The sequence below is a fragment of the Silurus meridionalis genome, chromosome 3 (assembly GCF_014805685.1).
Source record: "Silurus meridionalis isolate SWU-2019-XX chromosome 3, ASM1480568v1, whole genome shotgun sequence".
In the NCBI taxonomy this organism is placed as follows: Eukaryota; Metazoa; Chordata; class Actinopteri; order Siluriformes; family Siluridae; genus Silurus; species Silurus meridionalis.
Window position 1 is genome coordinate 7,172,203 of NC_060886.1, and position 24,355 is coordinate 7,196,557.

The window sequence follows — 24,355 nt, forward strand, 5'->3', positions numbered from 1 at the left end:
ATATGAAGTCTCACATCACTACGGAGACCGAGGCGTGTCCTAAGAGTCACATAGAATACAGATTAACATGGCAGAGGTAGAGCTGCATCTTCCTGGAGACACAACAGGAAAAGAATGTCTGGTTTAATTGCATCATTTTTCTTTTTGCACTTTAAAGGTGTGTTTGTGAAAGGGCCAGACGTTAGTAGTCAGAAGGTGAATTTATGGTTTGCGGTCTGTCTGAAGCAATGAAATACTGAATACTGAAAGTGAACTCTCTGTACAATATTGAATTGCACAGCATTGTTTTTTTGTGTAATTAATGTAATCACATCTGGCTCAGTTATGGAGATGCACATCCCTACTCAGTACCATAAATTTTGCGCATGCGTGAAAAAAAAGCCACGTCCGTTTTTACGACAATCTCGTGCTACGGATTCTTTACCTTTTTATGTCCAGCTTAAAGAAATGTATCTTAAAAGGAGAAAATCCTGACAATTCCACAATAAACACATTTGTTAGACTTTGCTAAAATAAATTGAAGAGTTAATTGAAACATATCTTTAAAATTTAAAAACACACACACAAACCTACTTGTATTACTCAAATAGAGTCTAAAAATGTAAACCATTTAATAAGATTTTTCCATGTATTTAATTTTATTTAATCAATGCTAATTTAATAAATTATTCAATTTAATCAATGAAATAAAAAAGGGTATTTATTCAATTTATATATAAAAAATTTGAATAAATACCCTTTTTTTATTTATATATATATATATATAAAAAAATATATATATACACACACATATATACATATACATATAAATACTCTCTCTCTCTCTCTCTCTCTCTCTCTTTCTTTTTATATATATATATATATATATATATATATATATATATATATATATATATATATATATATATCAGTTCATTCTGGGGTTAGTTCAAGTTCTGTTTCACTCTTGCTCAACCCAACTGCCTGTGTGGTGTGATCTAACAAACAGCTCGATAAAGATCTGGTGCTAATGGACAGAACAATAAGGGGGGCAACTTCTCTATCCTGCTTTGCTCTTACACATTTACTTTAGACATGTTCACATTATTGCTCAGGTCCCAGAGCACTACAGTAGATAAGAACCCATTTTTCTGCAAAACTTTTTTTTTTTCCTCCATTTACTCTATCATCAAAAGAGCAACTCTAACACCTTCTAAAAAGTGGTGATTCCCCTATGAGCAAAAAAAAAAAAAAAAGGAACAGCTGAAGAGCACGGAGGAGAAGTGTTTAATGACCGTACCCGAGCGAGGATCTCGAACTCCGGGGCAAAATGTTGACATGGGCCACACCACGGGGCGTAAAAGTCCAGCACCCAGTGTTCCTTCCCTTCCAGAATGTTCCTCTTAAAATCCTCGGGTGATAAGTCGACTGAGGCACGAGGCAGAGAGCTGGAAAAAAAATAAACAAGATGGTGATTAGTCAGTGGGAGGAACATCCTGAAATTTTAATCCTCTCCTGGATTATATAATATAGCTCAGTTCAGAAAACACACCATCACTAGCTTTCTTGCTGAAAGCTTTATTTGTAAGACACTTGTGTTCACAAAAGAATTTTGTGCAACATTATCTGCCTTGTACTCAGATGATTTTAGAGCTTAAGAGGCTGAGAAATGTTACCCAAGCGCCCAGGTCTTGAGAGAGTGAGCATCTCTGTGCCAGCCGTTGAAGCTTCTGTGGAATGGAAAAAAGAAAGCATTAACACTTTAAGCATAGGAAGCATACTGCAAATTCTCGTTTACAAAAACAATGAAGGAACATAATAATCCATGTATCTCTCTTAATATCCCCTCTCCCCCTTTTCCATTTCTCTCTATACACATGCCCCGGAGGTACTAATGATCATGTCGCTTTCTTCTTTTCTAATTCCTCCTGACACCATATCTCTGGGTGAAGTTCTTTCCATTTGGAGACCACTTGGGTGCACCTGAGAACGTATTTTGCTCATAGACTGCATAAATGTCTTTGAGGTTACTGTGGAGGGTTAAATTCAAGAGGTGGGAATGTGGTAGCTCAGTGGATCTGCTCAGAGTTTCTGATCGCAAGGTCGCGGTTCGAGCCCCGGTATTGCAAAAGCTGCCACTCTCGGGCCCTTGAGCTTGGCCCTTCAGGCCCTGTGCTCCAGGGGCGCTGTAACATGGGTGACCCTGCGCTCTGAACCCCGGCTTCCTAACATCGCTTAAGAATTTGTCTGTGCTGTAATGTACATGTGACAAGTAAAAAAATTAAAAAAATTAAAAAGCCAAGGTGGTATATTTGGATTATAAAATAAACCCCCTGCTACGTTGGCTTTAAAAACCCTTTTTGAGTCTGGTTCCTCTCGAGGATTCTTAAGCATTCCATCTCAGGGGGTTTTCCCTCAACACGGTCGTCTCTGGCTCACTCACTGGGGACAAACATATAGGGACTAATTTATGACAAAAAGCTGTTTTGTCCAAAAACGCAATAAAAATAAGAATTGCTTGGAATTTCACCTCACGGCTTTCCAAACGAAAGTCTAACACCTTAACCACCGAGAATAAAAGGGTTTCAGGTTACTTAAGGTTGTTATATATCTTACAGAAGTTGTACAGTTTAAAAAAAAAAAAAACAAAAAGGGGAACAAAAAGTTATGACAGATTTTTCGCGCAAAGTACACGGACGCAGGCAGACGTCTGCAGAGCTGTTCTTGAGTGAAACAGCACAAATGATGAAGCATTATAACGCCATCAGTAACCTCGCACCAGCTCTGGGGGTTGTGTGATGTGTAAGATGATATAGGAATTCATTTACAAATGCATATAATGGTCTCAGAACTTTGTTGCTACTTGAAAGGAACACAATAAAGCAGCTATAATGTGTTTATGAATGCCCACGGTGGCCTAGGAAGCCCATTTTCTACTACTAAAGTGCACAGTAAAGTACAGTGGAACCCATTTATCTTGACCTCGGTTAACTCAACAACCCTAGAGAAGTGGAACCGCCAAATTCTCGCTTATTCCAAGCATTTTTTATCAGTTATGTCGACTTTTTTTATGTCGCCGAACCCTAATACCTCGAGCACAAGGGGGGAAAAAATTTGCCATTTAACGTTGGTTATCTCGGTGCAACCGCAGAAGAACTCGCGAAAGTGGCGGAAAAATCAAGCCTTACAGCTGCTACAGGTGTTGTATTGTATACTGGTGAATCTCTGCTGTTAGTTAGTGCACATATGCCTTTTGTTGTTAAATGTTATGCGATGAACGGGAGGCGAAAGCCGCGCTTGGTAGGAGCGCAGCGCGAACGTGGGATGAGCAGCAAAAGCATAGAATGAACACCGGCAGGATCCGCGATGCGCTTTGGGAAGAAAAGAGCAGCCGGTGAGAGAGTGCCGGTGGGAAGACACGTACCGGGATACACATGAGCGATAACAACGACCGCCGTGAACCAACATATACCAACAATAACGGACAGTGAGAGTGTGGAAGTTTAAACAGGAGCTGGTGATGATGCTAAACGAGCACCATATGTGCGCGATTGAAGCCAGGAGCTTCAGAGAATGCGGCCGAGAAAGCACCTGACACGCTGAAGGGGGCGCCGACGGGGGCGTGGCAGGGGGATTCCTGACAGTTAACAAACATGTACAGTACAGACCAAAAGTTGGGAAACACCTTCTCATTCAAAGAGTTTTCTTTATTTTCATGACTATGAAAATTGTAGAGTCACACTGAAGGCATCAAGGGCTATTTGACCAAGAAGGAGAGTGATGGGGTGCTGCGCCAGATGACCTGGCCTCCACAGTCACCGGACCTGAACCCAATCGAGATGGTTTAGGGGTGAGCTGGACCGCAGAGTGAAGGCAAAAGGGCCAACAAGTGCTAAGCATCTCTCGGGGAACTCCTTCAAGACTGTTGGAAGACCATTTCAGGTGACTACCTCTTGAAGCTCATCAAGAGAATGCCAAGAGTGTGCAAAGCAGTAATTAAAGCAAAAGGTGGCTACTTTGAAGAACCTACAATATGACATTTTTCAGTTGTTTCACACTTTTTTGTTATGTATATAATTCCATATATAATTCCACGTGTTAATTCATAGTTTTGATGCCTTCAGTGTGAATCTACAATTTTCATAGTCATGAAAATAAAGAAAACGCTTTGAATGAGAAGGTGTGTCCAAACTTTTGGTCTGTACTGTATGTACATTTTTATAGCATGCCTTAATCAAACAAATCGCGGCAATGCTGTTGTGAAAAAAACCCTCCAAAAACATGTACATAAAGAAATTTCAAGCACGTTAATATATTGCCGCCATATTGATTTTCATTTATCTTGATCATCGGTTATCTCGATGCTTTTTGGCGACCCCCTAGGACATCGACATAACCGGGTTCCACTGTATTTCTCTGTATTGACGAGCATAGAAGAGTGTTATAAGGCCGTATTCATGCTGGTGTAAGGCATATGGTCATGTTTAGGGTTAAAGTGCTAATACATTTAGATGAAATAGGAAAGGTTCTAAGTAGTGTGTAAAAGGTGAAATTTTGATATATTATGTTTCTCTTTCTCTCCCTTCCTTCTTTTACAATCGCAGGTGCGCTTTCTATTCATTGGTGCGTTACTGAAGTTTCACAACTGAGCTGTTCCCTTCCAGTGATCCCTTATCTTCACGTGTATAGAGTCCTGTTGATGATTCTTGTATTATACACTGCCTCATTTCTTCCAGATACCGTCACAAAAACAAGCATGTTCCACCCGCTACCCGAGACGCTAAAAGAGGAACGTAGCATGGAACAAAAAACTGTTACAATACGAAGGTCTTATGCTGCACAGTGCCGTTCACAAAGCAGCTCCTCTATAGAAAGCTCAGATCCCTGTGAGTAGGTATGGTACAAGTAACAGACACTGGTTTTACACAAACTGCTGTTTGCACTGTTTGCTGTTGTTGGCGCTACTGTGTTTGTTTTTCCTTGTCTCATGTGGTTTGGTGTCTTCCCCCTCCTTCCCCCATTTGCACTAAAATGTTGTTAGATTAAAATTCTGTGTTGTTTTGTGTTCCTTGTGTTCCCTTTTGTTCATTTATGTGGTTTGCTGTAGCACTTTGGTCCTTGTTTTGTTTCACTGTGTACTGCACTGTATATGGTTGATATCACTATAAAGCCTACTTGACTTGACACTGATAAAACTGAAAAAAAAAAGAAAAATGCTAAATCTCTAAAACGGCAAAAAAACTAAAGGATACGTGCTTTAACACCGAGACAACTGAACTCTTTCGAGCGCTGTTGTGAGGAAATCATCTCACAAGGCGGGAGATACGTTTATCTTGGTAGCACATATATACGCTGCTACGTTTGCCTTTAAATATTTGTACAGATTTTGTCATAGCGCTATCATCATAGTAAGATCGAAAAATCCTAAATCGAACCATCGTAACTCAGGGACTACCTGTATAATGCCCTTAATTAATTGCATGGTTGTGACCGGCGGCGGAACAGTAACAAAGTAAATGTAATCCGTTACTGTATTTAAGTCACTTTTTCCACGCATCTGTATAATACTGAAATATTTCCATTTTCTGAAGACTTTTTGACCTCACTACAATTTAAAGTTATTATCTCGCATTTTGTGAAATCCTTTTTTAATTACGAGGATAAAAACTTAACTGGTAAATCACGTAGCAATCCACCAATCAGGGTCGAGCAAGTGCTCCGTTTTGAACTTGTTTTGATTGCCGCTTGGTGGTATCTACTTACACCAACATAAAGTTCAGCATCAGTTCAACAGCAAGCAGAACATTTAGAGGAATCAACGATGAAGAAACTCCTGACTTGAACTTCCTGCGAACACGTGGGACCTCATTTGCATGACCTTTTTTTTTTGAAGTAGTTGAGAGTTTTGGGCTCATGATCATTATAATAGATATCAATCAGTGTTTGACTCATTAACATCATTCTATTAATAAACTGTTGTTTTGAGAGTAACAGAGTCGTTTTACATAAACCGAGTTGATTAAGAATTGTGATAAAACTGATAATAGGAACATTATAGCCGTAATAAATCATAGTACTTTGGATACTTAAGTACATTTGACGGCGAATTCTTGTGTAGTTTATTAAAGGGAGCACTTTTAGTTTTACTGGAATAATATTGTGTATGTATCTCTACTTTAACCCAACATGGTTGTGACGTGTATAGAGAAGTGTAATAGTAACATTTAATGCTCGTACTGAAATTGGTCTCGGCGGTTGCTGTTTTGTGGGTAGAGTCGGATCTCTGGGTAGGCCCGCACGCTCTCGCTCTGGCAAAATGAATGGTACTTCTGACAGTCCACCGTTCCAACGTTTATCATCCCGCTCACCATCTATACACATGGGAAATTCGGGGGTGAAAGAAAAAATGTTCAAGATCCTACAAACATCAATATTACACACAAGAAAAAAAAAAAGCTACTGAAAAGTTAAATGTTACATAAAATACCAGGGGTAAAAAGGTTAGTTTGTAATCTCAGTCGAACAGTAGTTTCGTGTCTGTATTTAGATTAAGTGATGCGTAAAAACGAAACCAAGATCAATCATCTTGGAGCTTTTTCCATTCTTAATATGACCTAGCAACCATCATTTAAGTGTCAAATCATCATTCAACTCATAACCACATATCTTTTTTTGGAAGACCTACGGGAAGATGAGACACTTTTCTTCCAATTCTGCTGTATAACAGGAGCCCAAGTTTGAAAGCAAACTAGAATTGCATTTCAAGTTATTCTTAATTTCTCTTAGTTTTGACTAGAGCCCCAAATACATGATGCTGCCGCCACCGTGCTTCACTGTGAGTATAGGTGCTTTGGGTGAAAGCAGTCATGATTTTGTGCCAAATATATCTTTCAGAAATATAAGAGCATTGTAGACCTTATTTGGGCATGAGACTAACACGTTGTGTCATGTCATTTTGGGATGATTTAGGCAAGACTTGGATGTTTTTCCCAAGAGTTTTCAAAGAGCTTTTGGGTAGAGTTTCCTGAAGATCCTACAGCTTCTAAAATGCTGCAGGGGGTTTCCTGCTTCTTTTCATATCTAAAAGAGATTCCAGTTTAGGTTATTGTCAATAGTTTTTTCTACTTTATCTCCATAATTTTCTCCACTTGTTGAAAATGGCATAGTGATTCAAGTCTCAATGTTAGCTCTTCAGGGGCCATGGTTTTATCAAGTAGATGAAACCAGCAAAAGGTGAAGAAAATCCTATAGAAACCATCTTTATTTGGGGTTAATCAGATCAGAAGTGCATGACAAATACCTTTAATCATGAGTGTAAATGTTTGGTTAATTCTCATAATTTCAAACCTTATTATGAAAGGGTTGTGTAACCTTTTGTTAATGTCTTTTTCCGAATATTTTTTTAGCTTGAATTGTGTTGGTTGTTATATCAAATTAAATGTGAAAAAACAATGTCATGATTTATGTTTTTTTTGCAATCTGTATATAAATCAGTTACCCGAGCCATTCTCCTCAACTCAGGGAGCAAAGCCTGGCATGGGCCACACCACGGTGCATAGAAGTCCACCATCCATGTTTCCGTGTGCTTCCTCCTCTTCACCAACTGCTGAAAAGAGTCCGGGTCCAACATGACCACCGCAGGGTTAACCAGGTCCTGAAACCCATAATAAGCATAAGCAATTGCATAAGGAAAGGGAACGGAAAACCACCACTTTCCCTCAAATCATGCGTCATTGTCTGAATCATGCTTAGGTCACACAGCCGCTTGCTTCAGCCTGTGCTGAGTTGTTCTGCAATGCACACGGGTTCCCTTTGTGGTTTCCGACACAAGATGAGACACTTTTTTATTAAAATAAAAAAAAAAAAAACACAAAAAAACAAAGAAAAAAAAAGATCAATAATAATTAAAGATTAAAGCTCGGGGATAAACTTTGTAAACCTTTTAAATAGTGAAACATGTAGCTTTAGGAGGTTGTACATGTAAAGTCAGGTAGTGGACAATAGTCGCACGTTTGATGGTGAAATAAGATATTTGAAAGAAAATGTGTACAACTTTACACTACACTATACAGGTGCTTCATTCTGCTTGTGTATTGAAAACATTTTGATCAGTATAATCAGACCAGTCCTTTAACTGCAATGAGTCTGCGATATGATTATTTAGGGTACCTGGCAACCCAAAAGACAAAAATGTTTACCTCCTGGTAAAAAAAGTTTAAAAGTTTTATACAACTAAGCAGCTATAGGGTTAAGGGCCGTACTCAGGGGTCCAGGATGTAAACTCATGACGTTCAGATCCAAAGTCCAACGCCTTAAACCAGTGCCTTAACCACCTTTAGTGTTGTCTCACCTCGATGAACTCTAGAATGCCATCCGCTGAATGGTGCCCTTCATACTCATGGATGCTGGATTTGTTGAAGATAACGGTGGTTGGATAGGCATTAATGTTGTACTGCAAAACAGGAGGAAAAACAAGTATGTAATCGTTAGAAGATGACAACCCTGCAAGGATCTTGAGATGTACCAGGTCCAGTTGGATCCCATTCCGTGAAGATTTCAGAGACATTGGATTTTGAGGATAAACAACCTCTTATTCAAAATAACATACTACATATGCTGTATATCTCCACCATTAAACATCGAAAGGCTCTGGCATGAAGGAGATGGTGTTGAATCTATAACGATCTCAGATGGTGTTTTTTTTTTTCCTCCTTAACGTCATGCCAGCTTCTATGGCTATGTTCATTAGAAATTTGGGGAAATGTATATAAACCGTACCATATACAAACATAAAATATGAACCTTTTGCTTGGTCATAAGCCGACATGCATGCAAATTAATACAGATTTTAAAAATTACATCTTTGACTTGGATTTAACTGTAAAAACATTTATAGATATTTATTAATATATATTTCACAATATTACTGTTCTTTTCTGTATTTTCGATCAAATAAATGCAGGCTGGATGAGCATAAGAGACCCCCCCCAGGTGACTAAGAGAGATTGTTTGTGGTGGATGATTTGTTGAGCAGTTTTTTTTTTTTTTATCATCTCAAATATCTGCTCAGTCAGTGTTTATTAATTATTTAATTAAATATTAATTTGTTATATAATTTACATAAATACTCTCCAAGATGGACTTTTTTTTTGCCATTATTTTGACAGCGGATACAGAATATATATATATATATATATATATATATATATATATATATATATATATATATATATATATATATATATATATACACACACACACACACACACACAGTGGAACCTCGGGTTACGAACGCCCCGGCATACGTATAATTCAGGTTACGAATCGCAGTTCATCAAAATTTTTGCCCCTGGTTACGAACAATATATCGGGATACGAACGTCGCTCACCAAAAAATCGCAGGCAAGTTGGTTGTTTTTGCTCTATCCACGCAGCTCGTCACATCAGTTAGCGTCCTGTGTCCCTAGCGAGAGCATCGTGTTACTTATCCGCTTGAACTTTTCCCGGCGGCAGCGTAACAACTCGTTAGTTGATGCTCGTGGAATGATGAGATGGACAACATTAGCCGATGCATAACCACTTTACTTGTTTTTATGAAGATAGATTAGCAGGGTTACAGTCTTTTCCGAAGTACAATACCCATAATGAATTTCACTCTGGACTTCAATACCAACTGATAGTAGCCTTAAAGAAACAGCTCTCATTTTCCTCTAATGCAACAATTGTCTCAGCGTTCGTGTTAATAACACTGTCTTTAATATTCTATAATATAATATATAATAATATATAATAATATAATATATAATAATATATAATAATATAATATAATAAGATTCTCCTTCCAAACAATAACTCTCCTCCTCCCCTTCTACGAACGTCGTCTCCTGCAGCGAGTCTTCTCAAAGGAAAGTACCGGTAAAGATCTTTTCCTCTTTGTATGTTTTATGTGGTATAATTTTAATATAACATGTTAAAAGTAAATAATATTAGTGAATATTGGCTTTATTTTTATTTAAGTAATATTTTTGGTTGTCCAGAACGAATTACCGAAGTTTCTGTTCATTATTATGGGGAAATTTGGATACGAACTTTTCAGGTTACGAATAAAGTACCGGAACGAATTAAATTCCTAACCCGAGGTTCCACTGTGTATATATATATATATATATATCATATTTAAGGTTTTTTCCCGATAAATAACATTTAAATATTATAGGCTACAATTTTGAAAATTCACAGTTTATTCCTATTAATTCCTGTTCATTCCCATATTTTCCTTTTAATTCCCATCGAAAAAGTTTCCTGTCTTGAAAACAACCCTAGTTTTAAGTGTCCCATCCGAAATTAATCCGAAATTAATCACACTCTTGATATTAATTAGATGAGGACGGGTTCCCCTTTTATGTCTGGTTCCTCTCAAGGTTTCTTCCTCATAACATCTAAGAGAGATTTTCCTTGCTACAGCCATCCCAGGTTCACATGCACTTACAATAAGCTTCTGTAAAATTGCGTTTGGAAAGAAACTTCAATTGAATTTGTAGATTCTCACATTCAGACTTTATAGTACACAATGTTAAAAGAGTAGCGATTTCTAAATCACGCTATGTGGTGTCACTCAGACGAGGATGGTTTCCCTTTGGTTCCTCGATAGGTTGCTCGCTGTCACGCATTACTTTCCCTCCGTATTATTGCCTTATTATCAAGATGTGGCTTTCCCGAAAGGGCACGACGTCGATTATTAAAAACAAAACTTAAAAAGGCGAATGTTGTCGTATCAAGACTTTTGGAAAGTGGCCTAACCTCATCACCTCACCTTTTGTTTTTGTACCTGATGGTTATCTGTGATTTTGCTCAGTATTAGAGTCTTCAGGAAGCAGCTAGCTAGCTGGCTAATTTATCTACAACCGAGATCTGCACAACATGTAGAGTGTACTCGTTTATATATTCGTAAATACACGTAGAAATGTACACTGTAGGAAATGCTTCTGGCAGGTGAGTCGGGTTTTGCGCGAGTATGAGAACGTTCATCGTGACCACCTGAAGACCCCCCCTTTAAGAAAAGAAAAGAAAAAAAACATGCAGTGTGTACAGCTGTTTGTGTGCACAAAAAGTGTGACTTTTCAAGCAGAAAGAAAGGTGGAAAACAAATCTGGGTTTCCGGCTTTTTGTGGTTTTTGCTTGCATCCTCTAATGAAAAAGCAAAGCCAAGCATATCAGATGCAAATTTATGAAATCTACACTTGCGGGAAATACTTTACACAAGGTGATTCAATTAGCATGATCTTACACGCAGTCATCTGGGAAAAAGAAAAGTGCATAAAGCTTGTATATTCGTGCAAAAACCCGATAAAAACCAATCTTACAATAACAGGTTTATTCTACCTATCAGGTAAAAATCTTTTATCACCTCTCAGGTGGAGGTAGATGAGAATAAAAGAATGCACAAAAATTAAATTCCACTTGGTTGCTGCTTAAACCTTTAAACAGGGAAAGAATCTACATTGTTTTTTGAACAAGTTACATCACCGAATAATGATGTGTGAATAAACTTTCTTTCGGCTTCTCCCATTTGGGGTCGCAACAGCGGATCATCCACATGTTTGATTTGGCACATGTTTTTACGCTGGATGCCCTTCCTAACACAACCCTCCACATTTATCGGGGCTTGGGACCGGCACTAAGAGTGGCTGGGGTTGGTTTCCTGACCGGGGATCGAACCCGGGCCGCTATCTAACATAGCGAACAGGCTCTGAAGTAGACAGATTTATTCATATTTATAATAAGTTTATGCTCATTTACTATAAGTATGTGATGCACTTTTTTATATTATATAACACGTTATATAGTTTGAAGGGGACGAAAGCAGAGGACATCAAATTTATTTGTAATTTAAAACATTTGGTTGCAAACCCACTGCCTAAAAATGCTGTGTTTCTTCACCGTTCTGCCAGGCCTTTACTGCAGCTGTCTTAACTTCCTGCTTGCAAGCTCAACTGGATTCTTGCCAGGTGATTATCTTGCCAATTGCAGAAAAGTCCGCTTCCTTCTCTTAAAAAAGTCTTTGGTTGAGTGAGCTTCAGGCACTGTAAACGCACTGACTAATGCGTTTTGAAGCATATAAAACAGCCCTGTACCCTTCAGAGTTTATCCTAATGTATTCTATAACTATCATATCATCAGTAAATACAAGAGAACCAGTTCCATCAGCAGCTGTGCCACAAATGCCATAAAATGAAGTTGTATGCTTTGGATCGTAAGCAGCTCCTTGCCTTCTCCATACTCTGATCCCTCAAATACAGGTTGATATTAGTGCATTAATCCATAGGACTGGTCCAGAACTGTGTTTCTAGACGTTTCTGTCAAACTCTAGACTCGTCTTCCTGTTTTTGTGACTTATCGATGGATAAATCTTGTGGTAAACCACCTGACTGTTCGCTGCTGAAGTCTTTACTGTTGACTTTGACAAAAACACGCCTACCTCCTGGAGCACGTTGTTGATCTGGCAGATTTGTGTGAATGTCTTTTTTTTCTTTTCTTTATCAAGGAAATAATTGTTTCATCATTCACCGCAGTTGTTTTATATGATCTTCTGGGTTTTCTATTGTTCCTGGTGGTTTATTTATTTATTTATTTATTTTTTAATAATATTTTTTTCACATCTCTTTAATGGATGTTTTCCACAAAGGCCACACCTGATAGTATTTAAAAATAAAAATCATTAGATTCAAAACAGGAAGAATTTAATGTGGACTTGCGTGGTTGGTATGAATAAAAAAACAGATTTTAAAAGTAAATGCCCCCTTAAAATCAACTCCAGAGCATTATCTGTTTGTCTGGAGATGATAGAACGAGGGAAGAACATCCACCTGACCATAGAACAGCTGATCAGCAAAAAACCCAATGACTTTCGGTCTGATCCACACATACAGTGCTGTAATTCCTACACCAGTTTTCAGATTTGTGACAATCTGCCACTTTAATATCATATTTTGGGTATTTCCAAGTCCAGTGTACACGGGGAACAATGTCATGTGCATTACCTCGAATAGGAATAAATGATCGTGTGAGGTCAATCAGCACTGAGGTATGAGTAAAGTCTTGCAGCTCACCATGTTGCACAGTCCTGTGTGTATGGTGCAGTCCAGAGTGCCGAACTTCATCTGACCGTGAAGCTGTACGGAGGCTTTTCTGAGCTCGGGAAGCAGCGCACGACACGGGGGACACCACTAGAACACGCAAAACACTTTATAAACACTTTAATCCAGGTGCATGTTCATCCAAATCGCGTCAGAGCACAACCTGTAAGGATGCCAAAGGGTTTTGTGTTTGCACTAGTGGTCTGCTTATACTATATATTTAGAAAATAAGACTCACAGGGGCAAAAAAGTCCACAAGCCAAGGCTCTTTCTCGTCCCGGGGGAAATTCTCTGGCCGTAGGGTGGTAACGTGGGCGCTCACGCTCTCTTTTGCGAATGCCACAATGTTATAGAGAGCGTCTTTCCCTGAGGACAAAATGTTCGCAAAAATATAAACGTAAATAACTATTTAAAAAAATTAAATAATTTGTTTACTTATGTACGGAGGCTTTTTTTTTTAATAAATTCGTTTTCTGTTGAAACTCTTGAAAATATTTTTGACAAATGAAAAAGAAAAAAAAAGAAAAAAACACAAACGCATACAATTCATGCAAATATTAATCACTGAATCAGTACAGCGGCATTTTTTTTTCAACCTCACACACTCACTCCTCCAAAGCACAGACATGGGACAGACATGGGACAGACATGGGACAGACATGGGAGTATCAGGTCTTTGAACGCACCGTGGTGGATCTCGAAGTTGTGGATGCCGAGGCCTTTAAAAACGGCCACGCACGGCTTTTGGATGTAGAGGGAAGCGCATAGATCTGCTTCGGACATGCAGTTCACCTTCCCCACCTGCATAATCATTACAAATATATATAGATAGATTATATATACTACGCATTACATACGTGAAATAACGAAACACGGTCAGAATGTTACTGTACGAAAATTACTTAATAAAACCCTGAAGATTAAAACAAGTACACCGTATATTAATTAGCCAAAATCCAGGTCTTTAGAACATTACTACACCACAGCATGGCTGAAAATACAGTACATATGGATCTGAGCTTGGATAATATCAGTCTGATTAGCAGTTTATACCTCATGATTTCTCAGCCGATGGTGACTATAATATCTGAATCATGTTCTCTGTTCAATTTCTTACTCTTAGATCTGTAGAAATGCTCCATTCATTGGAACAAGCCTTAACCTGTATGTGGTAGTCTATGAGCCGAGCGCTGAGCTTCTTGTACTCGTGGGTCGCCGTGTTCTTCTCCCCGAAGGTAAAACTAATGAGCCAGCGGTGCCGAGCGAGTTTCTCCTGGAATTACGTTCAGATAAAAGGACAATTAGTGTGTGTAGTCCCGGTCTACAAACTAGTTCATATTCCTAGAGTCCGGAATATGAACAACACTGTGTGGTTTTGCTTCGGCTATGATTTAGTGATTAATACATTCATTACATCTGTAATGCATTTTGTATGCTGTAGCATTGAGATTTCCTTCCCCTTGAATTTGAATTATAATGTGTTCCAGCTTGACAACAAAGACATGATTGACCAAGATGGTAGACTGCCCCTGAGTGGTCTGCCCAGATGAAGATCAACTGACCACTGAAACTACTCACCCAACCATAAGACCTGACCTCACTAACGCCCTCATAGCTCAATGATGATAAATCCCCACAGAGGTTAGAGAGGTTATCACAAAAGCAAAGCAGTATTAAATCTGGACCAGGAAATTAAAAAAGCCTGTATGAGTGTCAAGGAGGCATCAGGTATCTTGAGCAAATTCTTCTATGAAAACTCAAAAACGGAGGTTTTGATCATGCATGCCTCTGATCTCTGATATGAGTCAGTTTCACAAAAGAATAATGCCAAATCACTCAGTGCGTCACTGTGCGTTTTGTTTTCTGTTATTGTTGGCGCATTCGAAAGAAACCGAACACCCTCGCTGTGGTTAAAGTTGTGAAAACCCTACAAAAACTTGTAAATGTGGACACTGAGCATGCACGCTAGAACGAACGACTGAGATGAGCTCAAGTAGCTGTTATTGAGTTAAACTGAAAGGGTTCGTGCGCCGATCTGTTACCTCAAAGTTGTGCTCCGTGAGAATCTCCAGGTCGGGCATGTGCTGCAACACCTGGGTGTAGATCTCTCTGGCATCTAGAGTCTTTAGAAACTGAAACAAGACAATCCTAGTATTTAAAGTGAGGGTGTGGAAACAACATTTATCTAGTGAAGAGATGAATGACACTCGATAGTGAATCGTCTATACCTAATCATTTGCAAAAAAAAAAAACAATAAAAATAGTGTGTGTATTGACATGGACTGGAATAGTGTGTGTATTGACAGGATATTTCTAAATATGTAAAAACCTTTTGACAGTTAAATATATATATATCTATATATCTATATCTCCATCATTTTAAGTGGGAGAACTTAAACAATTGGTGGCTGTAAATGACTTTTTTTTTTTACCTTATCTATCTATCTATCTATCTATCTATCTATCTATCTATCTATCTATCTATCTATCTATCTATCTATCTATCTATCTATCGTGAGGAAAATAAGTATTTGAACACCCTGCTATTTTGCAAGTTCTCCCACTTAGAAATCATGGAGGGGTCTGAAATTGTCATCGTAGGTGCATGTCCACTGTGAGAGACATAATCTAAAAAAAAATAAAAATCCAGGAATTATAATGTATGATTTTTTAACTATTTATTTGTATGATACAGCTGCAAATAAGTATTTGAACACCTGTCTATCAGTTAGTCTGCCTTTAAAATGTCCACCTCCACTACATTTATTATCCTAAATTAGATGCACCTGTTTGAGGTCGTTAGCTGCATAAAGACACCTGTCCACACCATACAATCAGTAAGAATCCAACTACTAACATGGCCAAGACCAAAGAGCTGTCCAAAGACACTAGAGACAAAATTGTACACCTCCACAAGGCTGGAAAGGGCTACGGGAAATTGCCAAGCAGCTTGGTGAAAAAGGTCCACTGTTGGAGCAATCATTAGAAAATGGAAGAAGCTAAACATGACTGTCAATCTCCTCGGACTGGGGCTCCATGCAAGATCTCACCGTGGGGTCTCAATGATCCTAAGGAAGGTGAGAAATCAGCCCAGAACTACACGGGAGGAGCTGGTCAATGACCTGAAAAGAGCTGGGACCACCGTTTCCAAGGTTACTGTTGGTAATACACTAAGACGTCATGGTTTGAAATCATGCATGGCACGGAAGGTTCCCCTGCTTAAACCAGCACATGTCCAGGCACGCCTTAAGTTTGCCAATGACCATTTGGATGATCCAGAGGAGTCATGGGAGAAAGTCATGTGGTCAGATGAGACCAAAATAGAACTTTTGGGTCATAATTCCACTAAACGTGTTTGGAGGAAGAAGAATGATGAGTACCATCCCAAGAATACCATCCCTACTGTGAAGCATGGGGGTGGTAGCATCATGCTTTGGGGGTGTTTTTCTGCACATGGGACAGGGCGACTGCACTGTATTAAGGAGAGGATGACCGGGCCCATGTATTGTGAGATTTTGGGGAACAACCTCCTTCCCTCAGTTAGAGCATTGAAGATGGGTCGAGGCTGGGTCTTCCAACATGACAATGACCAAGCACACAGCCAGGATAACCAAGGAGTGGCTCTGTAAGAAGCATATCAAGGTTCTGGCGTGGCCTAGCCAGTCTCCAGACCTAAACCCAATAGAGAATCTTTGGAGGGAGCTCAAACTCTGTGTTTCTCAGCGGAGAAGATCTGTGTGGAGGAGTGGGCCAAAATCCCTCCTGCAGTGTGTGCACACCTGGTAAAAAACTACAGGAAACGTTTGACCTCTGTAATTGCAAACAAAGGCTACTGTACCAAATATTAACATTGACTTTCTCAGGTGTTCAAATACTTATTTGCAGCTGTATCATACAAATAAATAGTTAAAAATCATACATTGTGATTTCTGTTTTTTTTTTTTAGATTATGTCTCTCACAGTGGACATGCACCTACGATGACAATTTCAGACCCCTCCATGATCTCTAGGTGGGAGAACTTGCAAAATAGCAGGGTGTTCAAATACTTATTTTCCTCACTGTACATACATACATACATACATACATACATACATACATTTTATATATATTTTTATATATATATATATTTTTATATATATATATATATATATATATATATATATATTTTTATATATATATATATATATATATATATATATATATATATATATATATATATATATATACACACACACACACACACACACACACACACACACACACACACACACACACACACACACACACACACACACACACAGTGGAACCCACTTATCTCGACCTCGGTTAACTCGACAACCCTATTAAGTTGACGTTTTTGAAGTGGAACCGCCAAATTCTCGCTTTGTCTAAGCATTTTTTATCGGTTATGTCGACTTTTTTATGTCGCCGAACCCTTATATCTCGAGCACAAGGGGGGAAAAATTTGCCATTTAACGTCAGTTATGTCGATTGGCACTGTGCAGCCGCAGAACTCGCAAAAGTGGCGGAAAAATCAAGCCTTATAGATACTACAGGTGTTGTATTGTATACTGGTGAATCCCTGCTGTTAGTTAGTGCACATATGCCTTTTGTTGTTTAATGTTATGCGATGAACGGGAGGCTCTTGATAGGAACGTGGGATGAGCAGCAAAAGCATAGAATGAACACCGGCAGGATCGGTGGAAATCCGCGATGCGCTTTGGGAAGAAAAGCGCAGCCGTTGAGAGAGTGCTGGTGGGAAGGCACGTACCGGGATACACATGAGCGATAACAACGACCGCCGTGAACCAACATATACCAACAATAACGGACAGTGAGAGTGTGGAAGTTTAAATAGGAGCTGGTGATGATGCTAAACGAGCACCATATGTGCGCGATTGAAGACGTTAATAAAAACATTTTTATTAACATTTACAGTTACAAGATCTCGCAATACCCCCGGGATGGCATCAATAAGGCATCCCCTAACTTTAGATATAATCACTTTCATACAAAGCCATAATAATAAAGAAAAACCACTAAGAAAGAGAAAGATGATGAAAAACGATGATTACGGAAAAAAAAGAGGAAGAGACCGAGGAGATAAGCGAGGTGAAAAAGAATTATAGAACGAAGAACAGGAGAAATACATAGAAAAAGAAGTTATAGAATAAGGGGGATGATATGAGGGGGTAGCAGAGAGAGGAACAGGGTGAGGAACACCAGGGTGTGGAACACATGGACACCTTAGCGACAATCACAGTGGGACACTTTATTAAAAAAATCTAATCAAATCAAATAAAAAAACTGGACTCAATATCAATATCTGTCATATACCTATCCATCCTTTCCTGCCGTATACTTGTATACATATTCATAGTATAAATATATTTTATACTATTATTTTATAGTATTTTATTCCTATTTTTATACTTGGTTATACCTTATATTTTTTATATTTTTCTCCTATATTATTATTTACATGTTGGACAGTCGTAAAAAGCGTTTCACTACATGTCGTACTCTATATGAACGTGTATGTGACAAATTAAATTTGAATTTGGAGAGAAAGAAGGTAATGAAGATAAAGAAGGGTCTCACCAGCACACTGCCCTCCTGTGCCAGAGAGCTGCCAGGTGGAAACAGAGCCGTCTTGCTGGTAGTGATTTTAAAGCTTTCACACAGGTCAGTGTGTAAGGTGCAGTCCATCCAGCCCACCTTCACTAGACCACTCTATAACACAAACACACTTACATTTCAACCTGTATATCAGCTCTTAGTGATAAAGACTTTGCGATACTTTTGCAATAACACAAATGAGAATATATAAATAAAATAGCAAGAAGGGAAGTGGTAGCTCAGTGGTTAAGATGCTGGACATTTGAAACCCAGCACCAGCAAGCTGCCGCTCCTAGCCAGTGATGGATGAAGTACACAAACCATGTAGAGTTAAAGTATAGAGCCACTCGATAAATTATGACTCCAGTAAGAGTGTCTCTTTAAACTTTCACTTGAATAAAAGTACAAAAGTATTTTGCCTTTAAATGTACTAAAGTATCCAAAGTACTATGATTTATTATAACTATAAAATGTTCCTATTGTCATTTTTATCACAAGATGTTTTACTCAATCAACAGTTTATGTGAAAAGACTCACCACAATCTATTAAAATAATGATAAATCATCGTTTGACTTATTATTTTAATAGATTGTGGTGAGTCAAACGATGATTAATAGATATCAATCATCATTTGTCTCACCACAATCTATTAAAATAATGATGTCAAACGATGATTGATATCTATTAAGACAAGAAAACCGCATCACGATACTGTGTGAGATTTAATAAGTCAATACATGAGTGAGAATAATAATAATAATGATTTTCATTTAATGAATAGGAGAAAATGACCTAATTACCTCTTATTTAGTGTTGCTCTTTGATTGTCAAAAAAGTACTTTTTATCCGATAATTTTAAATTATCGTTAGAATACTTGATTACTAAAATAATCACTATCAGCAGCCCTAGTGTCTTATGTTGTTTTTAATGCAAAATCTCGCACTCTTGCACAGTATGTCGTGCCCCATATAGTTTTGTGTCGTTAGGGGTCATTTATTTATTATTTATGTATTACTGTGTACTGTACAATATATGGCTGGAGTACAATAAAAGCCTACTTGACTTGAGAATGACAAACTCTTATACAGAGCAGGAATATCATAAACACTGTGATATGGCATGCATGCATACATACATACATACATAAACACACACACACACACACACACACACACAATATATATATTATATATACCCCTCAAAGGACAATCCTATAGAAATGAAACTTGGATTTATTTTATAATAGTTAATGTGCAGCTTATATACAGATTTACTGAAAATACCACAACATTACAACATTATTGTCTAAATAACTGGCAACAAAACTAACTGAACATGTCAAAACTGTGTCCAAATTGTCAATATTGTGGTTGAACACCATTGTTATGAAGCATTTCCTTATATAAATATAAAAGAGAGATAAAAGGGTATGCGATAAAATTGATATCTATAGCTCAACCACAGTGACCATTGGGTTCACTGTTACATTCAAATTTACTGAGGGAAAACTCTTCAAAGCAGCAGAAAAATTTGCCGCCTTCTTCAGATTGTGTGCTTTGACCCAATTATGTCTCTGAGCTCTGCAGCCAGTTTATTTCACCTCATTGAATGTTTTTGCTCTGATCTGCAAGACAGACAGACAGACAGACATACAGACACACAGACAGACAACCCACCAACATTCCAGCAAGCTTCTGTCTCGTCTGAGACTCCAGACAATCTATATACAGGAAAAAAATATTAAAATCATAAAAATCACACTTTATTTTAATCTAATGAGTAAAAAACAATCCACTGAAAATAATCCATGTTGGGATGATAAAACCTGTTAACACCCTAAAGTAGATTATTATTCTGCTTATACTACAATGATTTTCCAAACAATGACCTTTTGACTTCATCACAGAACAGTCTATTTACATAGATGTTAGGTTGTTACATAGCAGTCTATTTACGTATATGCAAGTATGAGCAATAACAAGAAATAACTCATGTCAACTGACTGTCCATAAGTCATACGGTAAGTATTAAATCCCTCAACAGTCTTTCCTGTATTCCCTTATAGTTAATGATACAAAAAAAAATCATACAACACACTTTGATTTTCATGATAAGCCAGAATGGAGGGTGGAGCCAGAGGAAGTGCGAGGTAAAAATTAAAAACCTGTGTGTAATTTCATTTAATGAGTGCTTGCTCTTTCAGTGAGCAGCAGATTGAACAAAAGGAAACAAGCCAGAAGCTTTAGGGGAAAGAGAGAGAGCGCAAAAAAGAGCCCATAGATATAGATTTTGTTCATATTTCAGGTACGTCTATGTGGTTATTTATTAAAAAGTAAAAGCAAAAGTAAAAAACGTGACCGTGGCAGAATAAAAGGCAATTTGTTTTGGTATAAACCTGTCATGTGCGACTTCCTCTTCCTTCAGCCAGTGAGCTCTCTACAATGTTGAAACCACTACCGTAAAAGCTAGAGGCCGGCAGTTACATGTATGACTCATAGCCAAACTAGCAAAATCAAAGAAAGCTAGACTCAGATCAACAAACGTAGCGACATCGCTGCGGTTTTCCCACTTTTTCAATTAATTACGACATATACACATTATATAGACTGCTCAATTCGATCGATAACACTGACTACACAAAAGTAAATAATCACACACAAACGTAGCGACTTCCCTACCTTTTGCCTACTGTGTAGCTCAAATGCACAGTTCTCACTTATTCTGAGGTAATTTGATGCAACTTTATTCCACACCTTGTGACCAATCAGATTGGAGATTTTAACCATCGTGTCGTTAAATGTGAATAAATTGCTGTATCAGTAGTTACTGTTTTTTTATTATTAATACGTAAATTTTATTGAAATAACTCGGCAGGTTGTAGCTCGGGCCAATAGTTGAGAATAATGCGAACATTGCTACAGGGAAATAAAAAAAATAAAAAGATTTATGTAAAAAAATTATAAAATATTTTTTCTTTTATTTCTTACTTAAACAAAAAGCCTAAGCTTAGCACATTCGGTAAGAAAAATAAATTATAATAATCTGGCCTCGGCAAAATGTAAAATGGGTGAGAAAACCCGTTTGGAAAACTGACTTTCAGATCAGGAATGCTTGTTTGGTCATTTATGAGCATGAACCTATGTATCTAACATAAAACACAAACATTACATCTATGAGGAAAACAAAAAAAGTTATGCTAGTGAACAAAACCCCTGAAGTGCCAGAACACCATCGCCAGATCTTCGCCTCGGCTGTGGACTCGATTCTGCCTTCCACTGAAATCATTCTGGAAGTTAAACCACTGGAATCTTACCTCCGGTGTCTGCACAGAAAGATATGAGCCACCCGATCCTAGCAGCAAAGGCCTGATCGATTTCAGTGAAAACATTCCCTTTCAAGAAAAGCAAAAATCGGATGTCTTGGTTAGACCAACGGTGGAATAATAAGAAGGACAGCTGTATACTAGATGAGATGATGAGTCATGGTACCTTGCCACAGTTCTGTCACTTTAGTTGTCACAAACTGCATCGCGAACTTGGTGAGGCTGGCCTTGGAGCGGTCGCCATAGTATTTCTCAGGATTCTGAAAACGGGGACAGAGAAGCACAGTGCCAAACTTTAGCAAGGGCCAAACAAAGACAGTGTGAAAACATCAAAATAACGTACAACCTCTAGTTATAGCCATGGAACAAAAATAAAGTACATCTCCTTCAATTTGTATAAGAATTGAATTTGTTTTATTCATGGGGGCCTGAATAATAATTTGGTTATCCTACCCAACTTTTATATGCAAAAATCACAAAGTTATCCTTCTCATTGTGTATAATGCTGAAGTTGAAATCGGTTGGAGATGGCCTTATAACCCCTTACAGATGGATAAACAGAAACTATTGCTTCTCTAAGTTCATGGATGATGTCTTTTGTTCTTGGCCTGATAAAAACACACATTTGAGTGTTCCAACACTAAACTATCAAACTTTCTGCTTTCACAGAGATAGTCACATTTCTCGACGATTAACTAATGCAGTCCGTTACATTAGTAATCCACAGTTCCGACGGGTCATGGAATTTCTGGAATATCGTGGAATTTTAAAAAGGTATATTCCAGAAGTTAAAAGTTGGGGAATTAGGTCATGAAATACCAGGGATTTTTCTTTTTTTTTTTTTTGTTTCTATTTATCAAAACCTAATTCTTCTATACTGTATTTTTATCACGTTGTTTCGTGCTTTTTGCTCATTTCTATGGTGAGGCGATTTTCCAGAGCCATTTTATTCCATTCCCGCTCATCAACTGGCAATCACCAGGCTGTAGCTGTTAACTAAGGCAAACATGCCAGGAAAAATTTCCATTTCAAGAGCTTTGGCTACAAAATGTAAAAGTAGACGACAGAAAAGCTAAATATAAAGTTTGTAAAACTACTATCGAGCTATCAAATATGAGGGAGTGAGCACTATGTAGCCACAGAAACAGTAAAAAGCATGCTAAGAGGAGCATAATCATCGTCCCAAGTTTCCATTACTACTTTAAGAGAACAGCAGACAGCTAATAATGCCGCTCGCACCGTCATCAGAACAAGGTGGAACGTAGCTATAACTTCAGCTAGCTAGTTATGATTTACAAAAAGCTTTTTTAAAGTGTAGCCTATGTTAGACAGCATAAGTGGTCACTGACAGAATTGAAAATGTAGCTAATAAGGTTGTGAGCTAATTACTGTTAACTCAAAAAATGTTTAACCTTTACAATCTACATTTATTCCTGTATTTAAACTCATAGATTTGTGTAAATGTATTGTTATTTACAGTTTTAATCAAATGTTGTATTAATGTTTAGGATTGTTGAAAAGATTTAAAATACTGTCCGGGGCTGGTTTTTGTCTGCTCAGTGCTCAGCACAACAGCGGCCTGTTTTTCCCTTCATTATAGGTCATGTCCCGGGTGGTCAATGGTTAGGATGCGGCGCTCTCACCGCTGCGGCCCGGGTTCGATCCCCGGTCAGGGAACCAACCCCAGCCATTAGAGTTGCACAAGCCTTAGTGCCGGTCCCAAACCCGGATAAATGGGGAGGGTTGCGTTAGGAAGGGCATCCAGTGTAAAACATGTGTCAAATCAAACATGCGGATGATCAGCTGTGGCGACCCCTAATGGGAGAAGCCGAAAGAAAGTTCTATAGGTCATGGAAATAAAATTAGATTTGAATTTGGAAATTCGGGTTTTTAGACAGTGAAAGTCAGGGAAAAGTCAAAGAATTTGACATTTGGCTTAGAGTGGGAACTCTGGTAATCACTCTCTTAATGATTGTGGAACTTTAGAAAGGGGGTAACTTGTTCAAACCTGAATTATATTATATGATATATATAATATATAAAAATTATATGATATGAATCTTCTCTGCCCTGTTAAAATCTAAGGTAACTTGCGTGTTTCTCCAAAAAAGTGCATTAAAACTGATCATTTCAATTAATTTGTATTTGTGTAGCACTTTTAACAATGGACCTTGTGTCAAAGCAGCTTTTTAGAGATAAAGAGATGATAAAGTTAAAGAATTTCTATAAGTTTGTTCTTAATAATTTAAAACTTATCCATAATGAGTGAGCCAGTGGCGACTGTGGCAAGGAAAAA

The 24,355-nt window shown here is 38.0% G+C and overlaps 1 protein-coding gene across 2 annotated transcripts in view; it reads right to left on the minus strand.

Annotated features, from left to right (window-relative positions):
• dnajc10 (DnaJ (Hsp40) homolog, subfamily C, member 10) overlaps nt 1-24,355 on the minus strand; it is a 37,269-nt gene that overhangs the window by 3,239 nt on the left and 9,675 nt on the right. For both annotated transcript variants that reach the window (XM_046845819.1, XM_046845820.1), the window contains 14 exons: nt 22,226-22,319; nt 22,051-22,128; nt 20,414-20,457; nt 18,718-18,849; nt 15,158-15,247; nt 14,278-14,388; nt 13,802-13,916; nt 13,354-13,481; nt 13,089-13,205; nt 8,330-8,431; nt 7,478-7,633; nt 6,217-6,350; nt 1,656-1,709; nt 1,280-1,427 (listed from right to left, as the gene is read on the minus strand). In XM_046845819.1, the coding sequence (XP_046701775.1) occupies nt 1,280-1,427; nt 1,656-1,709; nt 6,217-6,350; nt 7,478-7,633; nt 8,330-8,431; nt 13,089-13,205; nt 13,354-13,481; nt 13,802-13,916; nt 14,278-14,388; nt 15,158-15,247; nt 18,718-18,849; nt 20,414-20,457; nt 22,051-22,128; nt 22,226-22,319 (1,503 nt within the window). The remainder of the gene's footprint in view (nt 1-1,279; nt 1,428-1,655; nt 1,710-6,216; nt 6,351-7,477; nt 7,634-8,329; nt 8,432-13,088; nt 13,206-13,353; nt 13,482-13,801; nt 13,917-14,277; nt 14,389-15,157; nt 15,248-18,717; nt 18,850-20,413; nt 20,458-22,050; nt 22,129-22,225; nt 22,320-24,355) is intronic.